Source organism: Manihot esculenta, chromosome 18, assembly GCF_001659605.2.
Source record: "Manihot esculenta cultivar AM560-2 chromosome 18, M.esculenta_v8, whole genome shotgun sequence".
NCBI classification, from domain to species: domain Eukaryota; kingdom Viridiplantae; phylum Streptophyta; class Magnoliopsida; order Malpighiales; family Euphorbiaceae; genus Manihot; species Manihot esculenta.
The window spans coordinates 14,588,101-14,606,529 of NC_035178.2; the positions used below are offsets into that span (position 1 = coordinate 14,588,101).

Below are 18,429 nucleotides of genomic sequence, written 5' to 3' on the forward strand. Positions count from 1 at the left end.
GTTGGAATCTGGAATTTTGATGATGCCAGAGTCTTCTAGAGGGGTAAAATGTGTTTTCAAAAATGTTTTTTTTACTGATTTCATGATTTTAAATGGAAAAGAATTGAGTTTTGAAAAGAAAAGACCAAGGAGGCATTTGCCAGGTTCGGCCGCCGAAAGTGAAGTTCGGCCGCCGAACATGGGAAGGTTTCGGGAGCGCTTTTGGCCTCCGAAAACTTTGTTTAAACTAACCAAAGTTCGGCCGCCGAGCATGCATGAGTTTAGGGGGCACGTTAGGCTGCCAAAGGTCTTTGACCAGGCCACCTATAAAGAGCCCTCAGATCGGAAATGGGCGAGTTTTCTCCCCATTCTCGAGCTCAGGTGAGTTTTTGTACTCCTTTGGTCGTTTTTCATGTTTTCTCTACCCATCCCTCAAGTTTTCATGAGTTCTACCCTTGTTTTGAAGTTTTGAAGCTTAAATAGGAGTTTTGGGAACTTGGAGACTGTTGGAGCTTGGATCCTCCACACCTCCGAGTTAGGGATCGCACCACCCCTCGATCTTCAAGAGGTAAGTGTAGACCCTTGCTTTCCTTGTGTTTTAATGAAGTTTTAAATAAGTTTAATGGAGTTTTAATGGTTGAGTATGAGTAGATATGCATGTTTAGGTTTATGTGGGTTTTATGCCCAATGTATGTTTATGTATGTTTAAATGATGTTGTGTTGAGGAGTTTATGTTAGTTTATGCTCCTTTATGCATGTGGGAGAGTGTATGCATGATTGGGAAAGAGTAAGTGAGGTTTTGAATAATTTCGATGGTTTTGGCTTATGTGGGTCATAAGCTATTGATGCATGCTTTTTGATGTTCTTTGTTGGAGTTTAAGCTTGTTTAAGCTCCTTTGTGCATGGTTAAGGGTTTATGCATGTTTTTTTTAAGAGGTTGGGTGCTTGTTTGGGGTGTTTGGAAGGCTTGGGAGGCTTATATGCATAAGAGGCTGAGTTCTGGATGAACTCAGGTTCGGTCGCCGAAGGTGGTTTCGGCCGCCGAACTTACCTGTGGATGCATGGATTGACCGCCTAACCTTGCCCCCGAAAGTTGTGTTTCGGATCTGGAGCAGACTTTCGGCCGCCGAAGGTAATGTTCGGCCGCCGAAGGTGCCTGACTTTCGGATCTGGAGTGAGGCTTCGGCCGCCGAACCTGCCGCCGAACCTGCATGACTTTCGTCTCTTGAAGGGACCTTCGGCTGCCGAAGGTGCCGCCGAAAGTGCCCTGTCCAGCCCTTTCAAGGTTGTTTTCTATGCATGTTTAAGTGATGTTTTAGGGGGTTTTTGGGTAGTTGTTTATGAGTTGTTTAGAGTGTGTTTGGCACCTCATTCGAGTCCACCTGTGTAGGATTGGACCCGAGGGACCGAGGAGGCCATCAGTGTTAGCTGTTGCAGAGTCAGTTCAGTGTCTGCTAGAGGTGAGTAGAACTAAACTTAATCTTTATTTTACGAAATCAAATGCCTAAAGCATGTTCATGCATCATGTTTATATGAAATAGGTTGATTGCACTAGTTCCACGAATATGACGCATTGCATTATCTACTGTTGGTGTGGATGGACCAAGGCGACCCCAATAGCCCTAGCTATGTTATGTTAATGAAGTCCTGAGGAGCCCGAAGGGCCGGGCATAATGAAGTCCTGAGGAGCCCGAAGGGTAGGGCATAATAAAGTCTTGAGGAGCCCGAAGGGCCGGGCACCATGTTATGTTACAAATAGAGGGAGTTTTGGTGGTCATGTCTAATCCGTGATGTGAATTGTTTGTGTTGTGACGCATTTCATGAAAACATGTAATTAATGAACTATTTTTCTTTGTTTCTACTCACTGGGCTTTTTAGCTCACCCCTCTCCCCTAACCCCAGTGTTGCAAGTCTGAGGAAGATTGGGAAGTCTCAAGAGTTAAGGTTGTGGCTTTGTATTAGCTTAGTATGTTAGTGTGGACATGTATTGTAAATTGAGATAATGAATTGTAAGGTAATGTAATGTAAAGTAAAGTTATGTTTATGTATTAGTACTATGCTTGGCCCTAAGACTTGGTTAGTCCCTTTTTAGTACATGATGTATGTTATGTCAGATGTTGAGTTGTGTGTGAGCCAAACTTGTGGCATGTATTGTTTACCATGCTAGAGTTTGTTGAGGACTCTAGTGGAGGTTTTATGTATGTGGTTTGATGCATGCACAGGTTAGATTCTAGTTCTTTGGATGTGATCCCAGCTTGATGTATGTTATGTTGACCCAGCTAGAGTTTTGCTAAGGGCTCTAGTAGGGGGTTCTTTATGTTTCCAGTTATGTTGCATACAGGTCAAGCTCGATATTTACACCAGATGTTACAGTTTTTATGTTAAAGTTTTGATCATGTATGGGATTTGACCAGGTGATAGGATGTATGTTTGGCTTGCTACGGATCCCGGCAGCCTTATGCCGATCTGGATCCTAGCGCCGGTAGCGGTTCGGGTCGTTACAGAGGGGTATCGGTTTCCGGGCTGTTACAATGAGTGTCTAAAAAATCCATCTCTAGTTGAAGTTAAGAAGAAATTTCAGTTTCTATATGAATTGGGAGATATAAACTCCATTGTTAATATTTTATTCTTCAATATTTATGCAAATTCTGTTCTTCATCTTATTATTGCTTTGTCATTGGATCAATAGGGCCCGTTGTTCTTAATTTTAAAGTAGTATATTGTTAGCTTGAATGTCTGAAGTCCATAATTGCTTAGGTTATTCAAATGCAAGTAACAATTAGTGTAACAACTAAAAAGTTGCATAATCTAAACCAAACTTACCATGCGGCTGGTCAGTTAAAATTAGGTCTCTCTAATACTTAAGGCAGTTGATAAATTAAAATCCCAAAGATGTTCCCATTGGCGATTTGTTAGCTAGGAATTAATTAGCGAACATTTCCTAATTAATTTAAACCCAATGAGAGATTGGTTATATGGAGCGTCTTCCATAACTATAACTAATTTATTGAAATTCATAAAAGTATCTTAGTATCGATGATCAATTCCCAAACTGAAATGGATCCTACACTTCAACTAGAGCTTGTTCTCATTGATTTGTTCTTCTTTAATTATCGCTTTCTTATATTGCTTTAATCTTTGTTTTAGTTCAACATCAAAATTCTCCCCCTTATTTTATTATTATTGTTTATTTGTCCAAGTTATTGTTTGGAAAGTCATAGTGTCAATTCTCTGTGGATTCAATCCTATTACCACTATATACAATTCCTAATTGTTGATATTTTAATAGGTTATTTTTAATAGCTTCAATAATCATAAAAAATTGGTGTTATTGCCAGAGAATTGATTTAAACTAATGTATTTTCCTTTCATGACTAGGGCTGGACGTAAAGAGAATCTACTTTACGATCCAAAAATTGAATGTACTACAAAGAACTTGAGAAGACAAGTAAACCCGAGGAACCAAGCCTAAAAAATGTTTTCATCTGCAATAAGTGGAGAGATAGCAACAAACCTAGAAATTACTGCACAATCTGCTACACAACTCATTGGACAAGTGACAGAACCAACAGTAGCTAGTATGCAAGTTGCTGCACCAGAAACACCCCACTGAGCACCTGCAAAAGTTGAATCGCCTGCTGTCTTCACTGAAATTGACGCTAAAAACGCTAGAGTAAGAGTTCCAATGGCACAAGAAAGGACTATTCGAGAGCTAGCAACACTCGTGGGTGATTAAGCACCTTTGTGCATTACCTATTCACCTTTGACAACCCCTTTTGAACTGAAAACATGATTAATTAATCTTCTTCCAAAGTTCAGAAGTCTGGAAAATGAGAATCCACATAAGCACCTAAAAGAATTTCACATTGCATGCTCAACAATGAGATCTCAAAGTATTTCTGAAGAACATATTAAACTCAAAGCTTTTCCCTTCTCCCTTGATGATTTTGCCAAGGATTGGCTATTCTATTTACCACCCGGATCCATCACGTCATGGTCTAGAATGGTAAGAGGCTTCTTGAGCAAATACTTTTCCACCTCAAAAGTCATTGGCATCCGGAGGAAAATAAGTGATATCAAACAAAGGGGATCTGAAGAACTATATGAATATTGGGAGAGATTTAAATGATTATGCACAAGTTGCCCTAAACATGATATCTCGGACAAATCCCTTATTAAATACTTCTACAGAGTTTTGTTACCTTCGGAAAAAAAATTTATTGATGCAGTGTGTGGAGGATAGATTGAAGACAAAACACCTCAAGCCATAAGTGACCTGATTTCCATAATGGCAGCAACCTCAAAGCAATATAGAGATCAAAGACAACTGCCAAAGAGAGTAAACGAGGTAAGTACTTCTTCCTTAGCTGCAAAATTTTTTTATCTAACCTTTGCTGTCCATAGCCTTGTTGTAGGACAGGCTCAGCAAGCTCAACAAAATCAGCAAGTAAGGCCATGTGGAATCTGTGCCACCATTGGTCATCCAACTGACCTATGTCCTTCCCTTCAAGAAGAGGACCAGCAAGTCAATGTGGTTGGAGGGTTTAATGGCCAACGAAGATATGATCCCTACTCTAACACCTATAATCCAGGTTGGAGGGAGCACTCAAATTTCAGTTACGTTACGGCAAATCAATATCAAAATTATCAATAAAGAAATTCAGCCCAAACAGCACCTAAAAAATCCAGCGTGCTCTTTGTAGAGATCGTGAAGTCTTTAGTAAACACAGTGCAGAACCTAGAACAGCAAATCAGCCAAGTTGCCACCTCCGGGAGTAAGCTAGAATCAAAAGGAAAATTACCTTCCTAAACGGAGATCAATCCAAAATAGAATGCTAGTGCCATAACCTTGAGAAGTGGGAAGGAGTTGCAAACTGACAGAATGGAGCCTCGATTTTCCCAAACTTTTGGGTAGACTGTGGAAAAAGAATTGCAGAGTAATGACTTAGAACTGCAATTTGCCCAAATCGACAGACAAACTAGGAAAATAGCTAAAAAGAAAGCAACAGATTCTGCATCACGACAACAGAAAGTAGGAAAACCATCAGACCAATTCAAAATTCCACCCCCTTTCCAGAAAGGTTAGCAAGATCTAAAAAAGAAAAAAGAAGAAAAAAAAATACTTGAAACCTTTCGCAAAGTGGAAATTAATATACCTTTGCTGGATGCTGTCAAACAAATACCACGATATGCAAAATTCTTGAAGGAGTTGTGCACCCACTGCAAAAAGCTTGCTAAGCATGAAAAGGTAAGTGTAGGGGAATGTGTCTCGACTGTTATTCAAAGGAAGCTTATAGCCAAGTATAAAGATAGAGGGATGTTTGCAGTTTCATGCAAGATAGAGGGATGTTTGCAGTTTCATGCAAGATAGAGGGATGTTTGCAGTTTCATGCAAGATAGATAATGTAGGGATAAAGAAAGTCATGTGTGACCTCGGGGCATCAATCAATATTATGCCTCTCTCCATCTATTATTCATTAAATGCAGGCACACTAAAAAACACCAGCATTGTTATTCAGTTGGCTGATAGGTCTATTATTTATCCCAAAGGCGTCTTAGAAGATGTCTTAGTGCAGGTGGACCAGCTGGTCTTTCAGGCAGACTTTTATATAATTGACATGGAGGAGGACAAGGGCAATACTACATTGGACATCCTACTCGGAAAAACCTTTCTGAGCACGCTAGAACAAAGATAAATGTGCACGATGGCACATTGACTATGGAATTTGAAGGGAAAGTATTCAAGTTTAATGTTTATGATGCAATAAAATTCCCTAATGATGTATCTCTTCTATATGGTTTAGATGTCATCGATTGCTTAAGTCAATAAATCTTTGAAATAAATCAAGATGACTTACTAAACGCTGATCTATGCAAGAACACCAACCAAGAGATTTAGGAGGACAGAATAAGCATAAACGAGACAGAAACATGGGAGACAGCATGTAGCTTGGAGGTTACACAGGATCAAGTTCAGACTGATTTGCCCAGAGCTGATTCACCCAAATCAACAGATAGACATCAACCATTAGTTCAGACAATCCCAGAACCAGAACTGAAGCCTCTACTAGGGCATCTAAAGTACATATACTTGGGGACAGAAAAGACACTATATATCATAGTGTCAAACTAGCTAAGTCACCACAAAGAAGAAAGCCTCATACAAGTGTTGAAAAAACACAAGAAACCTATAGGTTGGACCATAGAAGACATAAAAGGCATATCACCATCAACATGTATGCATAGAATTCTTATGAAAGAGGATTGCAAACCTATCTGTGATGCTCAAAGGAGGTTAAACCCTCCTATGATGGAGGTTGTGAAGAAGGAAATAGTCAAGCTTTTAGACGTCCGAGTCATCTACCCAATCTCTGACAGCTAATGGGTAAGCCCTGTCCATGTAGTTCCAATGAAGACTGGAATCACCACTGTTCAAAATTCTGAAGGCAAACTTGTACCCACTCGTGTACAAAATGGGCGGAGAGTATGCATGGATTACAAAAAGCTTAATGCAGATACGAGGAAAGACCACTTTCCTTTGCCCTTCATTGACCAGATGCTTAAAAGACTTGCAGGCAAATCACATTACTGCTGTTTGGATGGGTATTCAAGATTTTACCAAATTCCCGTGGCCCTAAAAGCCTAAGAAAAGACAACATTCACCTACCCTTTTGGTACTTTTGCATTTAGAAGAATGTCATTCGGCCTATGCTATGCACTAGCCACCTTTCAACGCTGCATGATGAGCATATTTTCTGACTATGTGGAGAAAATCATTGAATTCTTTATGGACGACTTTACGGTGTACAGTAACTCTTTAGATGAATGCCTTGCTAATTTGGAAAAGATCCTTGAAAGGTGCTTGGATTCAAATATGGTTTTAAACTATGAAAAGTGTCACTTCATAGTTAACCAAGGTTTGATTTTAGGCCACATTGTTTCAGCTAAACAAACAAATAGAAGTGGACAAAGCTAAAGTTGATAAATAAAGAATCTACCTTATCCCACGAGCATACGGGAAATCCTCTCTTTCCTTGGCCATGCAGGATTCTATCGAAGATTCATCAAGGATTTCTACAAGATTACACAACTATTATGCAGATTACTCCAACAGGAAGTGACATTTGATTTTGATGCATATTGTAAGACAGCATTTGATTTTATCAAAAAGCCGCTAGTGATAGCCCTCATCATCCAGGCACCTAATTGGGATTTGTCCTTCGAGATAATGTGTGATGCCAGAAACTATACTACAGGGGCAGTGTTGGGATAGCGGGTTGGTAACACTCCTCATGTTATTCATTATGCTTCTCAGACTTTAGATGCTGCATAATACAACTATTCAACAACAGAAAAGGAACTCTTAGTCGTGGTGTTTGCACTAGAGAAGTTTCGGTCATATCTTCTTAGGACAAAAGTAATAATTTATTCAGATCATGCAACATTACGGTATTTGATCAAGAAAAATGAGGCCAAACCGAGACTCATCCACTGGATATTACTCTTGCAAAAGTTTGATCTAGAGATCCGAGATAAGAAAGGGAAAGAAAACCTTGTAGCTGATCACCAAAGCTGTCTTCCTTTAGATTTGGAACCATCTCCAATCAATGAATCTTTCTCTGATGAACAATTGTTTGCTGTACAATCTGTCACACTGTGATATGCTGACATAGTTAATTACTTGGTTACTGGTGATCTGCCTCCTAATTTTCCCAAACTCATGAAGGAAAAAGTTAAGAACAATGCAAAGTATTATGTTAGGGATGAGCCTTACCTATGGAAGTACTGTTCTGACCAAGTAATCGGGAGACATATCTCGGATCAAGAAATAGCTTTAGTCTTGACCTTCTGCCCATACGGTTGTGGGGGACACTTTGGTCCACGCAAAACAGCCCAGAAGATCCTTAAGTGTGGTTTATTTTGGCCTAACATATTTTGTGATGCTTATTCATTTTGCAGGTCATGTACAAGGTGCCAACAATCTGAGCAATCGAAATCAAATGCCACAAATGCCTATCATGGTTTGCATGATGTTTATAGGGCATGTTTACAATGTTTGAATGAGGGGGCAGAGTTATTTGGAAAAATCATACTAATATTATTTCTTTGCCAAAGAAGAAACTAGTAGAAAAAGTGGCAAAACTTAGGCTAATTTCTCTCTGTAACATTATTGATAAATTTGTTACAAAAGGCAGTGGTTAATCTGGTAAAACGGGTGATGCCTTCTATAATATCTGAATAACAAAGTGTGTTTATTTTGGGCCGCTCTATAACTGATAATGTGATGATTGCCTTTGAGGTAATGCATTGTTTGAATAAAAAAACAAAAGTTAGAATGAGGATTGTTGCTTTAAAAACTGATATGTCGAAGACTTACGATAGGATTGAATGGAGATTCTTGGAGAGACTAATAGTGCGAATGGGCTTTCATATTGCATGGGTAGATAGACTTATGAGCTTAATGTCTACAGTAATCTACCATATTTATCATGAAGGATGCAGCTATGTTCCTATTATTCCGCATAGGGGGCTCGGACAAGGTGATCCAATCTCTCCTTATTTGTTTACTATCTATGAAAGCTTTATTATCTACATTAAAATACCATATTTGTCATGAAATCTTTTTTTATTCAACATTGCCTGAATTTGTATGAAAGAGCATTGGAACAGGTTGCAAACTTTAAAAATTCAGAGATTCGTTTTAGTAGAAATACTGCTCCTGTGATTGAGAAGTGATGTGTAATGCAATTCAGGTTCAGCAGGCTCCAAGATTTTCTAATTATATTGGTCTTCCGTCTTTTGTACCTAGAAATAAGTAGGTATTCGTATATGATCAAGATCGGGTATGGAAGAGATTGTTAGGATGGAAGGTTTGTTGTCAAGTGCCGGAAAAGAAATTTTGCTGAAAACTGTTGCACAGGCTATTTCTATTGATGCGATCATCTATGGATTGTGATTCTAGAATTCAATTGCTAAAATGGGGGAGGTTAGCATTTTCAAAGGAGGTGGTAGGTCTTAGTTTTTGAATTTTAAAAGATTACAATATAGCGATGTTAGCCAAGTAGGGATAGAAATTTATGAATCAGTCTCAAGCTCTTGTTTCACGAGTGTATAAGGCAAAATATCCCACACTATGAGTTCTTGCAAGATGAAAAAAGTCAAAATCCAAGTTATATTTGGTCTAGTATTTTAGCAAGTCAAGAATTATTAAAGTAAGGTTGTCTATGAAGAGTGGGCAATGGTGAAATGATAAATATTTACAAAGACCCTTGGCTTCCAAATCCTCAGTTTCCACAGGTTTTGAGTATGAATAGTACTGGAATTGAAGGGGTGAAGGTGGTGGACTTACTGGTCGATGGTGGTAGGTGTTGGGATATGGAGGCATTGCAGAGTTTGTTTTCGGAGGATGAGATGCAATATATTTTGAAGAAGATGGGTGGCTATGGTGGTGAGAGGCGACAGGAGTATATTCTATTAGAAGTGGGTATAGACTGCTCACGCAAACTAATAAAACTGGTAGAGAAGTTGCAGCATATTTTTGGAGATGGCTTTGGAGTTTAGACATTCCTCCCAAAATGAGTAACTTTAGTTGGTATTTGTATTTTAATATTGTTCCAGTTCTTGCTAACTTGAGGAGGAGGCATATTGATGTTGACACCTTGTGTTTGGTGTGTAATGTGGCGCAAGAAATAACTCTTCACCATTTTATGGAGTGCCTATTTGCTGCGTGTTGCTGGTAGCAGTTGCTAGGCATTAGGTGGAGAGGTTTTCAGAGCATTTTGGAGCTGTGTAATCATATTAGGACAGCTTATGATAGAAGTGAATGGAGTGTGATTATGTGTTTATTATGAAAACTATGGTTCCATCGAAATAAGGTGGTTTGGAGCCAGAAATTTTTAGCCGTAACTGAGATTATGTTTGCTTCAAAATAATTTGATCATGAATGGCGGCAAGCTCAGGCAAGTAAACACATCTCAAACCATATAGCGTTGTCACATCCTGTTGTTTAGTCTTCACCTTCTATGGGCACTCTACAATATAATGTAGATGTTTTTTGAGACCGTGAATCTAGAAATTGTGGTGTGGCATGAATGGTGCGCGATTAGGCTAGATTATGTAAGGGTGGTAAATCGATGATGATTGGGTTGGATTGTGTAAGGGTGGTAAATCGATGATGATTGGTTTATGGATGAAGAGTAAAGTTTGGAATTAAAGGTTTGTGTTTGAAACTGAGGCTTTGATGATCATTCAAGTTTTGAAAGGTACAAATGTGGATTTATCATATTTTAGTTCCATTATTGCATATTGCAAAGCTCTATCTTTAGAACTTGTGTTTTTAATTTTGTCAAAAGGTCAGCAGATTGTGCGACTCATATTATAGCTGGAATGGCAATATTATAGCTGAAATCGGCAATTTTTATGTCTAACTCTTTAGAATGGGCTATAGCTTATTCAGATTTAATTTTTGATATACTGCTGTTAATATATGAGTTCAGTTTGTATTTTCAAAGAAAAAACATTCAATTTATTATTAATAATTTTTAATAAAATATATACAATAAGTAAAATTTGTAAACAAATTCAATTATCTTTTAGTAAAAATAAATCAATTGTCAATATTATTATAACTAATTTAAACAAAATTAATATTATTTAAATAATAATGTAACTTATTTCAAAAACTCTATTATAATTTGTAATTTAAAATAATCCTATATTTAAATTTAATAAATAATATTAATTATTTCAAATTATATTATCAACTATAATAAAATCAGGGGTGGCCATCCAAGGGAGATTATCTTAATGTCCTTAAGAATAAACATTATCTAATTTGATTTAAACATTCTTTAATTAATATATTTAGAAAAATACTTTTTTTAACAAAGCTAACAATAATACCAGATTTTTTAGAATATGACAGGCAATTAGTGCTATTTCCTATGCTCCAGAAAAGAGAAACAGAGAGAGAGAGAAGGGGAATATTTGAAAGTTATTGATTCGAGGTTATCAATTCATTCATAATGTTGAATCACCAATTACAAAAAATCAGCAGAAACTCTAAACCCTAATCAAAATGAACCCAAAAAATAATGACAAGACTACAAATCTGAGAAAAATTGAACTTGAAAAAAAAAAATGGACAAATTCACACTAAGAAACCACACATGCACATAAGACTTTGAAAAATGCCTGGGAAACCTTACTAGGCATGTGCTTGACCTTGAACTCAAACAGCAATTTTTGGGCAATCATGGAGTCTGCACATTTGAATCCTTAGATTTGTTCTCTTCAGAAGATGGTCTATTCTCCGAGTCAGATTGTCTTATTTCTTCGATCATTCGAACAACTTCATCCATAGTTGGTCGCATGTCTGGAACCCTTGCTACACAAGCTATCCCAATTTGCAGCATCTGAACCATTTCTTCCTCAATATTTTGATATCTCATTAGCTCAACATCAAAAACCTCAGCTGTCCATTCTTCCCTTATAACCGACTGAACCCACCGAGGGAGATCAACCATGTCGTCTCGTCCTGGTGATTGAAGTGGAGCCTTTCCAGTCAGCATCTCTAGCAGGACAACACCAAAGCTGTAGACATCTGATTTGTGAGTGTATTTACGGGTTTCGATCACTTCAGGAGCACGATAGCCTGCATTCCGAGATGGAGTTGCAGGAATATTCATTAGAGGGGTCAGCCCAAAATCAGAGATGCACCCATCTTGATCTTGGTTGAGTAGCACATTTGAGGACTTTATGTTTCCATGAGTGAATTTCGGACCGCCTGCAGAATGCAGGTGGGCGATGCCTCGTGCGGTTCCAAGAACAATCTTTACTCTACTTTCCCAACCTAGTGAACTTCTGCCGGCTTGCCTATTTCCTGTCATCAGAAAACAGGTTAAGTTTACTTATCTACAATTGAGTTTTCCAGAATTCCATGTAAAAATGAGCAAATGCATCCTTCACTTTCTTGCAAGGAAACTTATAACATAGTTACTGCATTTAAAGCTTACCGTGCAAAAGTGTAGATAAGCTGCCACCGGAGATGTAGTCGTACACTAGAAGCTTCTCATCCTTTGAGTAATAATAAGCACGGAGTGGTGCAACATTTGGGTGCTGGCCAATTCTTCCCACAGTCTCCATCTGCTGTTCAAATTCCCTCTTCCCGACCACTACCTCCTTCAACCTTTTCACTACCACAGTCGTCGATTCCTCCAAGACAGCCTTGTAGGCAGTTCCATAGCTACCCTTTCCTAGTACTTCAGCAGAAGCCCTTAACAAATCCTCAAGATCAAAATTGTAAGAGCAGCCTTCAAAGAACACCAACTTGTTTTTCTCAGGTTCTTGCACTCCGCTCCCAAACTCCTCTTTGGGCTTCTCACCCATCCCACCACTAACAGCCTTCCCTTTCAACACCCTACTGCCTCCATTATCCTTTTTCTTCAAACAGCAGCACAAAATAATTAAAACAACAAGAACCAGCACTGCAGACCCTCCAACAGCAATGGCAATGATAGCTCCCAATGTCAGTTTTGCTTTTGAACCTCGCTTATGAGGGATTGCTGGTGGGGAAGAAAAAGCTGGAGGGGGTGAAGGAGGAGGGAGAACAGGGGAGCAAGGACTAAGAGGAAGTCCACATAGTAGAGAGTTTCCGATGAAGGATGAATTGGAGAACTTTTGAAGGAATACAGGAATGGAGCCATTAAGGTGATTGTAGCTTAAATTCAAATGCCTGAGCTTACTGTGGCTAAGATCAGGTATGGGTCCAGAAAGGGTGTTGTTCTGAAGGCTCAAACCAGTGAGTTGTGTCAAATTTGAAATTGATTGAGGAATGTTGCCGGAGAAAAAATTAAATGAGAGATCCAGCACATTGAGTTGCAAGGAAAACGAGGTAGGAATTGCACCAGAAAAGTTATTGTGTTGGAGGTAAAGGGAGTGGAGTGATGGAAGAGAAGTAATATCAAATGGAAGATTACCACTGAGTAGATTGGATCGGAGGCTTAGAACCCTAAGTGCATCAAGTTTACCAAGTGTGTCTGCTGGGATATGGCCAAAAAGTCCGACCCCAGGTAACCGGAGCTCAATCACACGAGTGCCATTTGAATTGCAAATAATACCTGTCCAAGAGGTGCATATTGATGATGCAGGGTTCCAGTTGAGTAACCGAAAGTGGGGTACAGCAGCAGAAAAGTTGAGAAGGGCCTGTTTGTCCGAATTCAGGTCTGCAGCATTGGCTAGAGGAATAAGAATAACTATCACAAAGAACTGAAAAACTGAAGCCTGGAAGCACTTCATGAGAGCTGTATTGCACCGAGTATGTGACAATGTAATGCCTGCAGGCCTTGCTTGTCCTCTGATTCAGTAGAGGCAAGGAAACAATATTAGTCAGCCAGCAAACACTTTGTACACAGAAAACTTGAATGCACTCGCAAGCTAAATTGCAACAAAAACTACAACCAAAGCCATAGTTCTCAGTTGTAATGCAAGTAATAATGTAACATTCATCACATGTAATAGTGACAGTAGATCGAGTGTCTAACGACCTCGAATAAAAGAGCATTTGCAGCTCTCTGTTAGTCAAATGCAAGTCTTAATCATTTACTGCTGAGGAGTTTGAAGTTGAGAATTGTAAATATAATTGCATTAGAACTGAAGTTCCTATTCTCAACCAATAGGCATCGATCAATAACTAATTCAGTCACCACAAGACAGCAAGACAAACAAATACGCTTCTCATATTATAAAGAAAATAAAAACAATTTTTAGCAGCTGGAGAAGTCACTGTAGCCAGTGATGGACGCAGAATTAACAAGGGAAAATGCAGCATTTATATTTAGAGGGTCAAAGTATTCACTAACAGAAGTAAAGTATACATTTAACAAGTTTCAATTCAATATAATTATGCTAAACTAATTATAATTTAACTAGAAACAGATTTAGTAAAAATATAATTTTAATTTGTTAAATTTGAACTTATTAAACTTTAGCTAGACCAATAAAAAAAATCTAACATCCTAAATTTTTTTAAGAATGAGAAGGCTAAACGTAAGAGTATATTAAAAATAAACTTACATTTAACCTTCTCTCGTTTAAAAATTAAAATTTCAGGGCACAACGGCCCCTGCCTCTCCTTGGTCTGTCAATGACGGTAGCTTTCATTCACAGTGGAATAAAAGCACCACCCATTTATGCTCTTAGAAGTAGGTAATACTGCAATTTGTGAAGCTAAATTTTGCAGTGGCAGCAGAATCATGGTTTTCTAACAATCATTGTTTATGCAGCATGTACAACAGGTTAACTGTTTGCAGTGCTTCAACCATCAGTAGATTTCAACATGTATATGAAAAATTGCTTTTCTACTGGCTATTCTTTCAACTTTTCTTTCGAGAAATGTTAAAACTCATTCTCTCTACCCCCGGCGGCCAGTGATGGACGAAGTATTTATACTTAGTAGAAGCAAAGTATACGTTTAACACGTTTAAATTTAACAAAATTATGTTAAACGAATTATAAATTAACTAGAATTAGATTTAGCAAAAATATCATTATAATTTAACAAGAAAAATCTACTTTCTGAACTTTTTTTTTTATTTTTTTGAAAAATGAGGAGCTAAACATCACAGTATATTACAAACAAACTCATATTTAAACTATTGCCATTTAAAAATTAAAATTTCAAGGGATGCCCCTGCCTCCCCCTAGGTCCGTCACTGCTGACGAGTGTTATTTATATGCAGCTTCTAAAGAAATTTTGAGAACAATTTGAAAAAGAATTCACTCATCAAAAGCAAGAGCAAAATAAATCACTCAGCAACAAAGCAAACAAAAGCATTATGATTCTTTATTTATTTATTTATTTACTTTTTGTCTCCATTTGGGTTCAAACTCAAGAGCTCGGAGACGAATCCGGTAATAATGGGCTTTACGATTCCAGTACCAGTGAGCTAGAGCCCATTGGTACAAAAGCATTATGATTCTTGGTATCACATTCAATTGCTGAAAATTCTTACTTTCCCATATGGTAGCAGAAGGACAAAGAAGAAAAGGATTCAACGACAAGAGCTTATAAAGAAAAGGAGGACAAAAAACAAAAGAGGGGACAGACTGACAAGGAACCCAATAAATAACTTAGCTTATGCAAGGCACCAGTAAAGCAAATCGCACTTGCATAACAATCAATTCAAAGAAAACAAAGAAGAATCCAAGACTTTTTGAAAAGCAAGAGCATGTAGCAACAGTATTGGCTGTAATTTAAATGAAACATCTGGACTGTTGAAACCCATTAACGTATCGTTTAAAAAACGTATCATAAGATTTACTTGAATTACGAAAATTGAAAAGAGACGGTGAGAAAGACAGCGACCAGAAAAAACTTTACTAGTGTTAAAGTTCATCCCTGAAAAAGAAGATTAATTTAAAAAACACTTAGAAAAAAAAAAAAAAAAAAAGCTGGGGCAGCTCAACAACTAAAGGATTATTTAATTAAAAAGGAAAAGAAATTGAAATTTGAAAACCACCTAAAAAGTCTAGACAACGACTGAGATCTAAACCCAATTGAAAGCATAGCAAACATAAAAAAAAACAAGAATAATTCTCAATAAATAATCCAAATTTTAATCCCAAAAAGAAAAAGGAAAAAGAAGAGAAATCCTCACATTAGCCATCAAGCTAAAAGTTTCCTTGTTAGAATCTACAAACACTTATAACTATCCAAAAATGAGACAGATCTAGAATGCAGCTTAAAAAATGCATACACCAGAAGTTTAAATAGCCTAAAAAACAGTAAAATAGAAGGTAAAGTTAACAACCTGGAAGCATGCAGGATTCTCTCAATACCCAGTAATGGCTTCATCTAATAAAGCTCCATTAAGCTACTAACACCCGAATCTTCGAAAAAAAAAACCCAACAACTGAGAAAACAGGGGAGAAGATGAATCTGGAGGGGAAAATGAAGTAATCTTCAGATCCAGCATTGAAGCTTAGAATTAACTGAAAAGGGTAATCTCTGGAACATGAGGAAAGAACATTTGAATTTCACTAATTTGGAGGATTTTCTCTGGATAAAGGAGCATTTTAGCCCCATGATTAGAGCAGCATTTTGAGTTGTTTTTGTTTTAGCAGGGAGTTAACTTTGAAGCTAATAAAAACAGAGAAACTATGAACGGAATTAGGGAAATAATTGGTGTGGAGGCGTGAAAAAGAAGGAAACAAAAAGGAAAAGTTCGCAGTTCTGGTTAAGGAAGAAGAAGAGAAGCAAAAGAAGAGAGAATAGAGAAAGTAGGAGAGAAAGAGAGACAGCGTGAGTAGAAAGAGAGAAAGAGGGCTTGACCAGAGAATGAAAAGCTACTCTTCTATTGACAAAAAAAATAATAAATAAATAAAAATAAAAGCTACTCTTCCCATGATAATATTACAAACTTGCCACTCGGTTACTATTTTTTGTTCCCTGAAGATAAACGCATTCGATTACTGTATTCAAGTCAAAACTAACGGGAGTAATTTAATTAAAAATTTTAAAATTTTTAATTAAATATAAAAATTATTTTTATTTAATTAATGTTTTTTATTTTTTATAAAATTAAGAGTTTTTATATTTTTAATAAAAAAATAAATTTAATTTATTTTTTTCAACTTAATGAGATTATTTTTTAAAGAGATTTTTTAAAAAATAATACATTTAAATTAAATAGGACTTTTGATTATTAAACTAATTTTGAAGATATTAAAAATTATGTTATGTTCTATTTTTTATTAATATTGTTTAAAGTTATGAGATTAAGCCAACTAATTTCTTAAAAGTATTTTAAAAAATCACTAAGTAGCAAAATTAAAATAATAAGGTTTTAATTAATATTTTGAAAATTAAAATTCAAATTCATAATAAATATTCTAGATATGTAAATTTCTTGTTTAAAATTCGAATAAATTGTAAATATTATTAATTTACCATAATATTATTTATATTTGTTAATATATGATCATAGATATTTAGATTTATTTACACATACAACAATTAAATTTTGAAATAATTTTAAAATGTATTTCAATAAGATAAAAGTATTGTATTATATATATATATATATCAACAAATAAAAAATGACAAATATTAATTTCATGTACTACGCATGGATTTTTTTTTTTTAGTTTTTTCGTAATTTTATGTCCAAATTTAAAATTTAAAGTTTAAGAGATTAAACCACCTAACTCCCTATGAGCATTTTTTAAAAAATTGCTTAATGGCAAAAATTATGAGAAAATATTTTTAATAAAATTTTTAAAATTTAAAATTCAACTATATATATATATATATATATTCTCACTGCATAGTATATATTATATTATACATATAGATTTAGTGTTTACAAATTCACATAATTAGTATATATTATTATAATTTATCCTTTTTTTATAAAAAATTATTTTCCTCTTCAATTTTATTTTTATACTGTTTACTTCTATAACTTTTAAATTTTGAATAACTTAACTTCATTTTATAGTGAAAATATTCATATTACCTATTTAATTTTTAATTTTTAAATAATTTAATTTTTATAATATCCTAGCGCGTAAATATCATGTGAGTTGTATAAATTAAATTATTTTATTATCTAAAAACTAAAAAAATAAATAGAATAAAATTAAAATTGACGAATAAAAATGAATTTTTATGAAAAAATGATTAGGCAATTTGCCTATTATTATTTTATTATAAAATTATTTATATTTTATATATATTAAAACTATTTTTTTGATAATTTTAAATATGTTTCAATAAAATATAAAAATAATATTATATTATACATCAATCCATAGAAAAAATTAGAATCAATTTTTATTATAGGGAATTCCAGAGAGCCTTCCTTTTTGAATTTTTTCTAAAGGTTAGGTGTGAATCCGGCTTTCCCTATCGGAGAACTCCAAATCGGCAAAATGCCTCTATACCTGCTTCCATCCAAGGCTAGAATAGAGAGTGTCAAAATACGAAAACCACCGGGAGTACCAGACGCTGAAGAAGGCCACGTAAAACAGAACTAGAGAGGAAAGCAAGAAAATAGCAGAGAAACATCTCTACGGACGGCTGGATGGAGCTCGACCATCTCAATCTCAAAGAGGTACAAAAGGACTGAGAGCCCGATGAAAGGTGGCCTGTAACATTCTTTGAGGTATCCAGCATAATGAAAGGCAGAACCTGTGAGAATTAGACTTACGTCTGCTATAAACGTCAAAGAAAGTAGGGATTCCACCATCCTCAATCTGCACAGAAATAGATCAACGCAAAACAACCAAAATATAAAAAGAAAATCACCAAATAAGCACCACTAAAAACTTAGATTAAAAAAGAACTCACACAGTAAGAAACTCAGATTTAATATAAAAATAATTTAAAAAAATTAAAAAAAAAAAAAACTATCTACAACCTTTAGCAATAGTTAAAACTAATATCTACTA

At 35.9% G+C, this 18,429-nt stretch overlaps 1 protein-coding gene across 2 annotated transcripts; it reads right to left on the reverse strand.

Annotated features, from left to right (window-relative positions):
- Nucleotides 1-10,953: 10,953 nt before the first annotated feature.
- LOC110606909 (probable inactive receptor kinase At5g58300) lies at nt 10,954-16,323 on the reverse strand. Of its 2 annotated transcripts, none has more exons than XM_021745911.1 (3): nt 15,789-16,323; nt 11,994-13,333; nt 10,954-11,860 (listed from the first exon to the last, which is right to left on the reverse strand). In XM_021745911.1, exons 1-3 carry the CDS (start codon nt 15,830-15,832, stop codon nt 11,232-11,234), a joined length of 2,013 nt encoding a protein of 670 aa, XP_021601603.1. In that variant the 5' UTR covers nt 15,833-16,323; the 3' UTR covers nt 10,954-11,231. The 2 variants fall into 2 exon arrangements, with proteins under 2 accessions (XP_021601603.1, XP_043809429.1); XM_043953494.1 differs by lacking the exon at nt 15,789-16,323 and adding an exon at nt 14,842-15,376.
- Between the last annotated feature and the right edge of the window lie 2,106 nt (nt 16,324-18,429).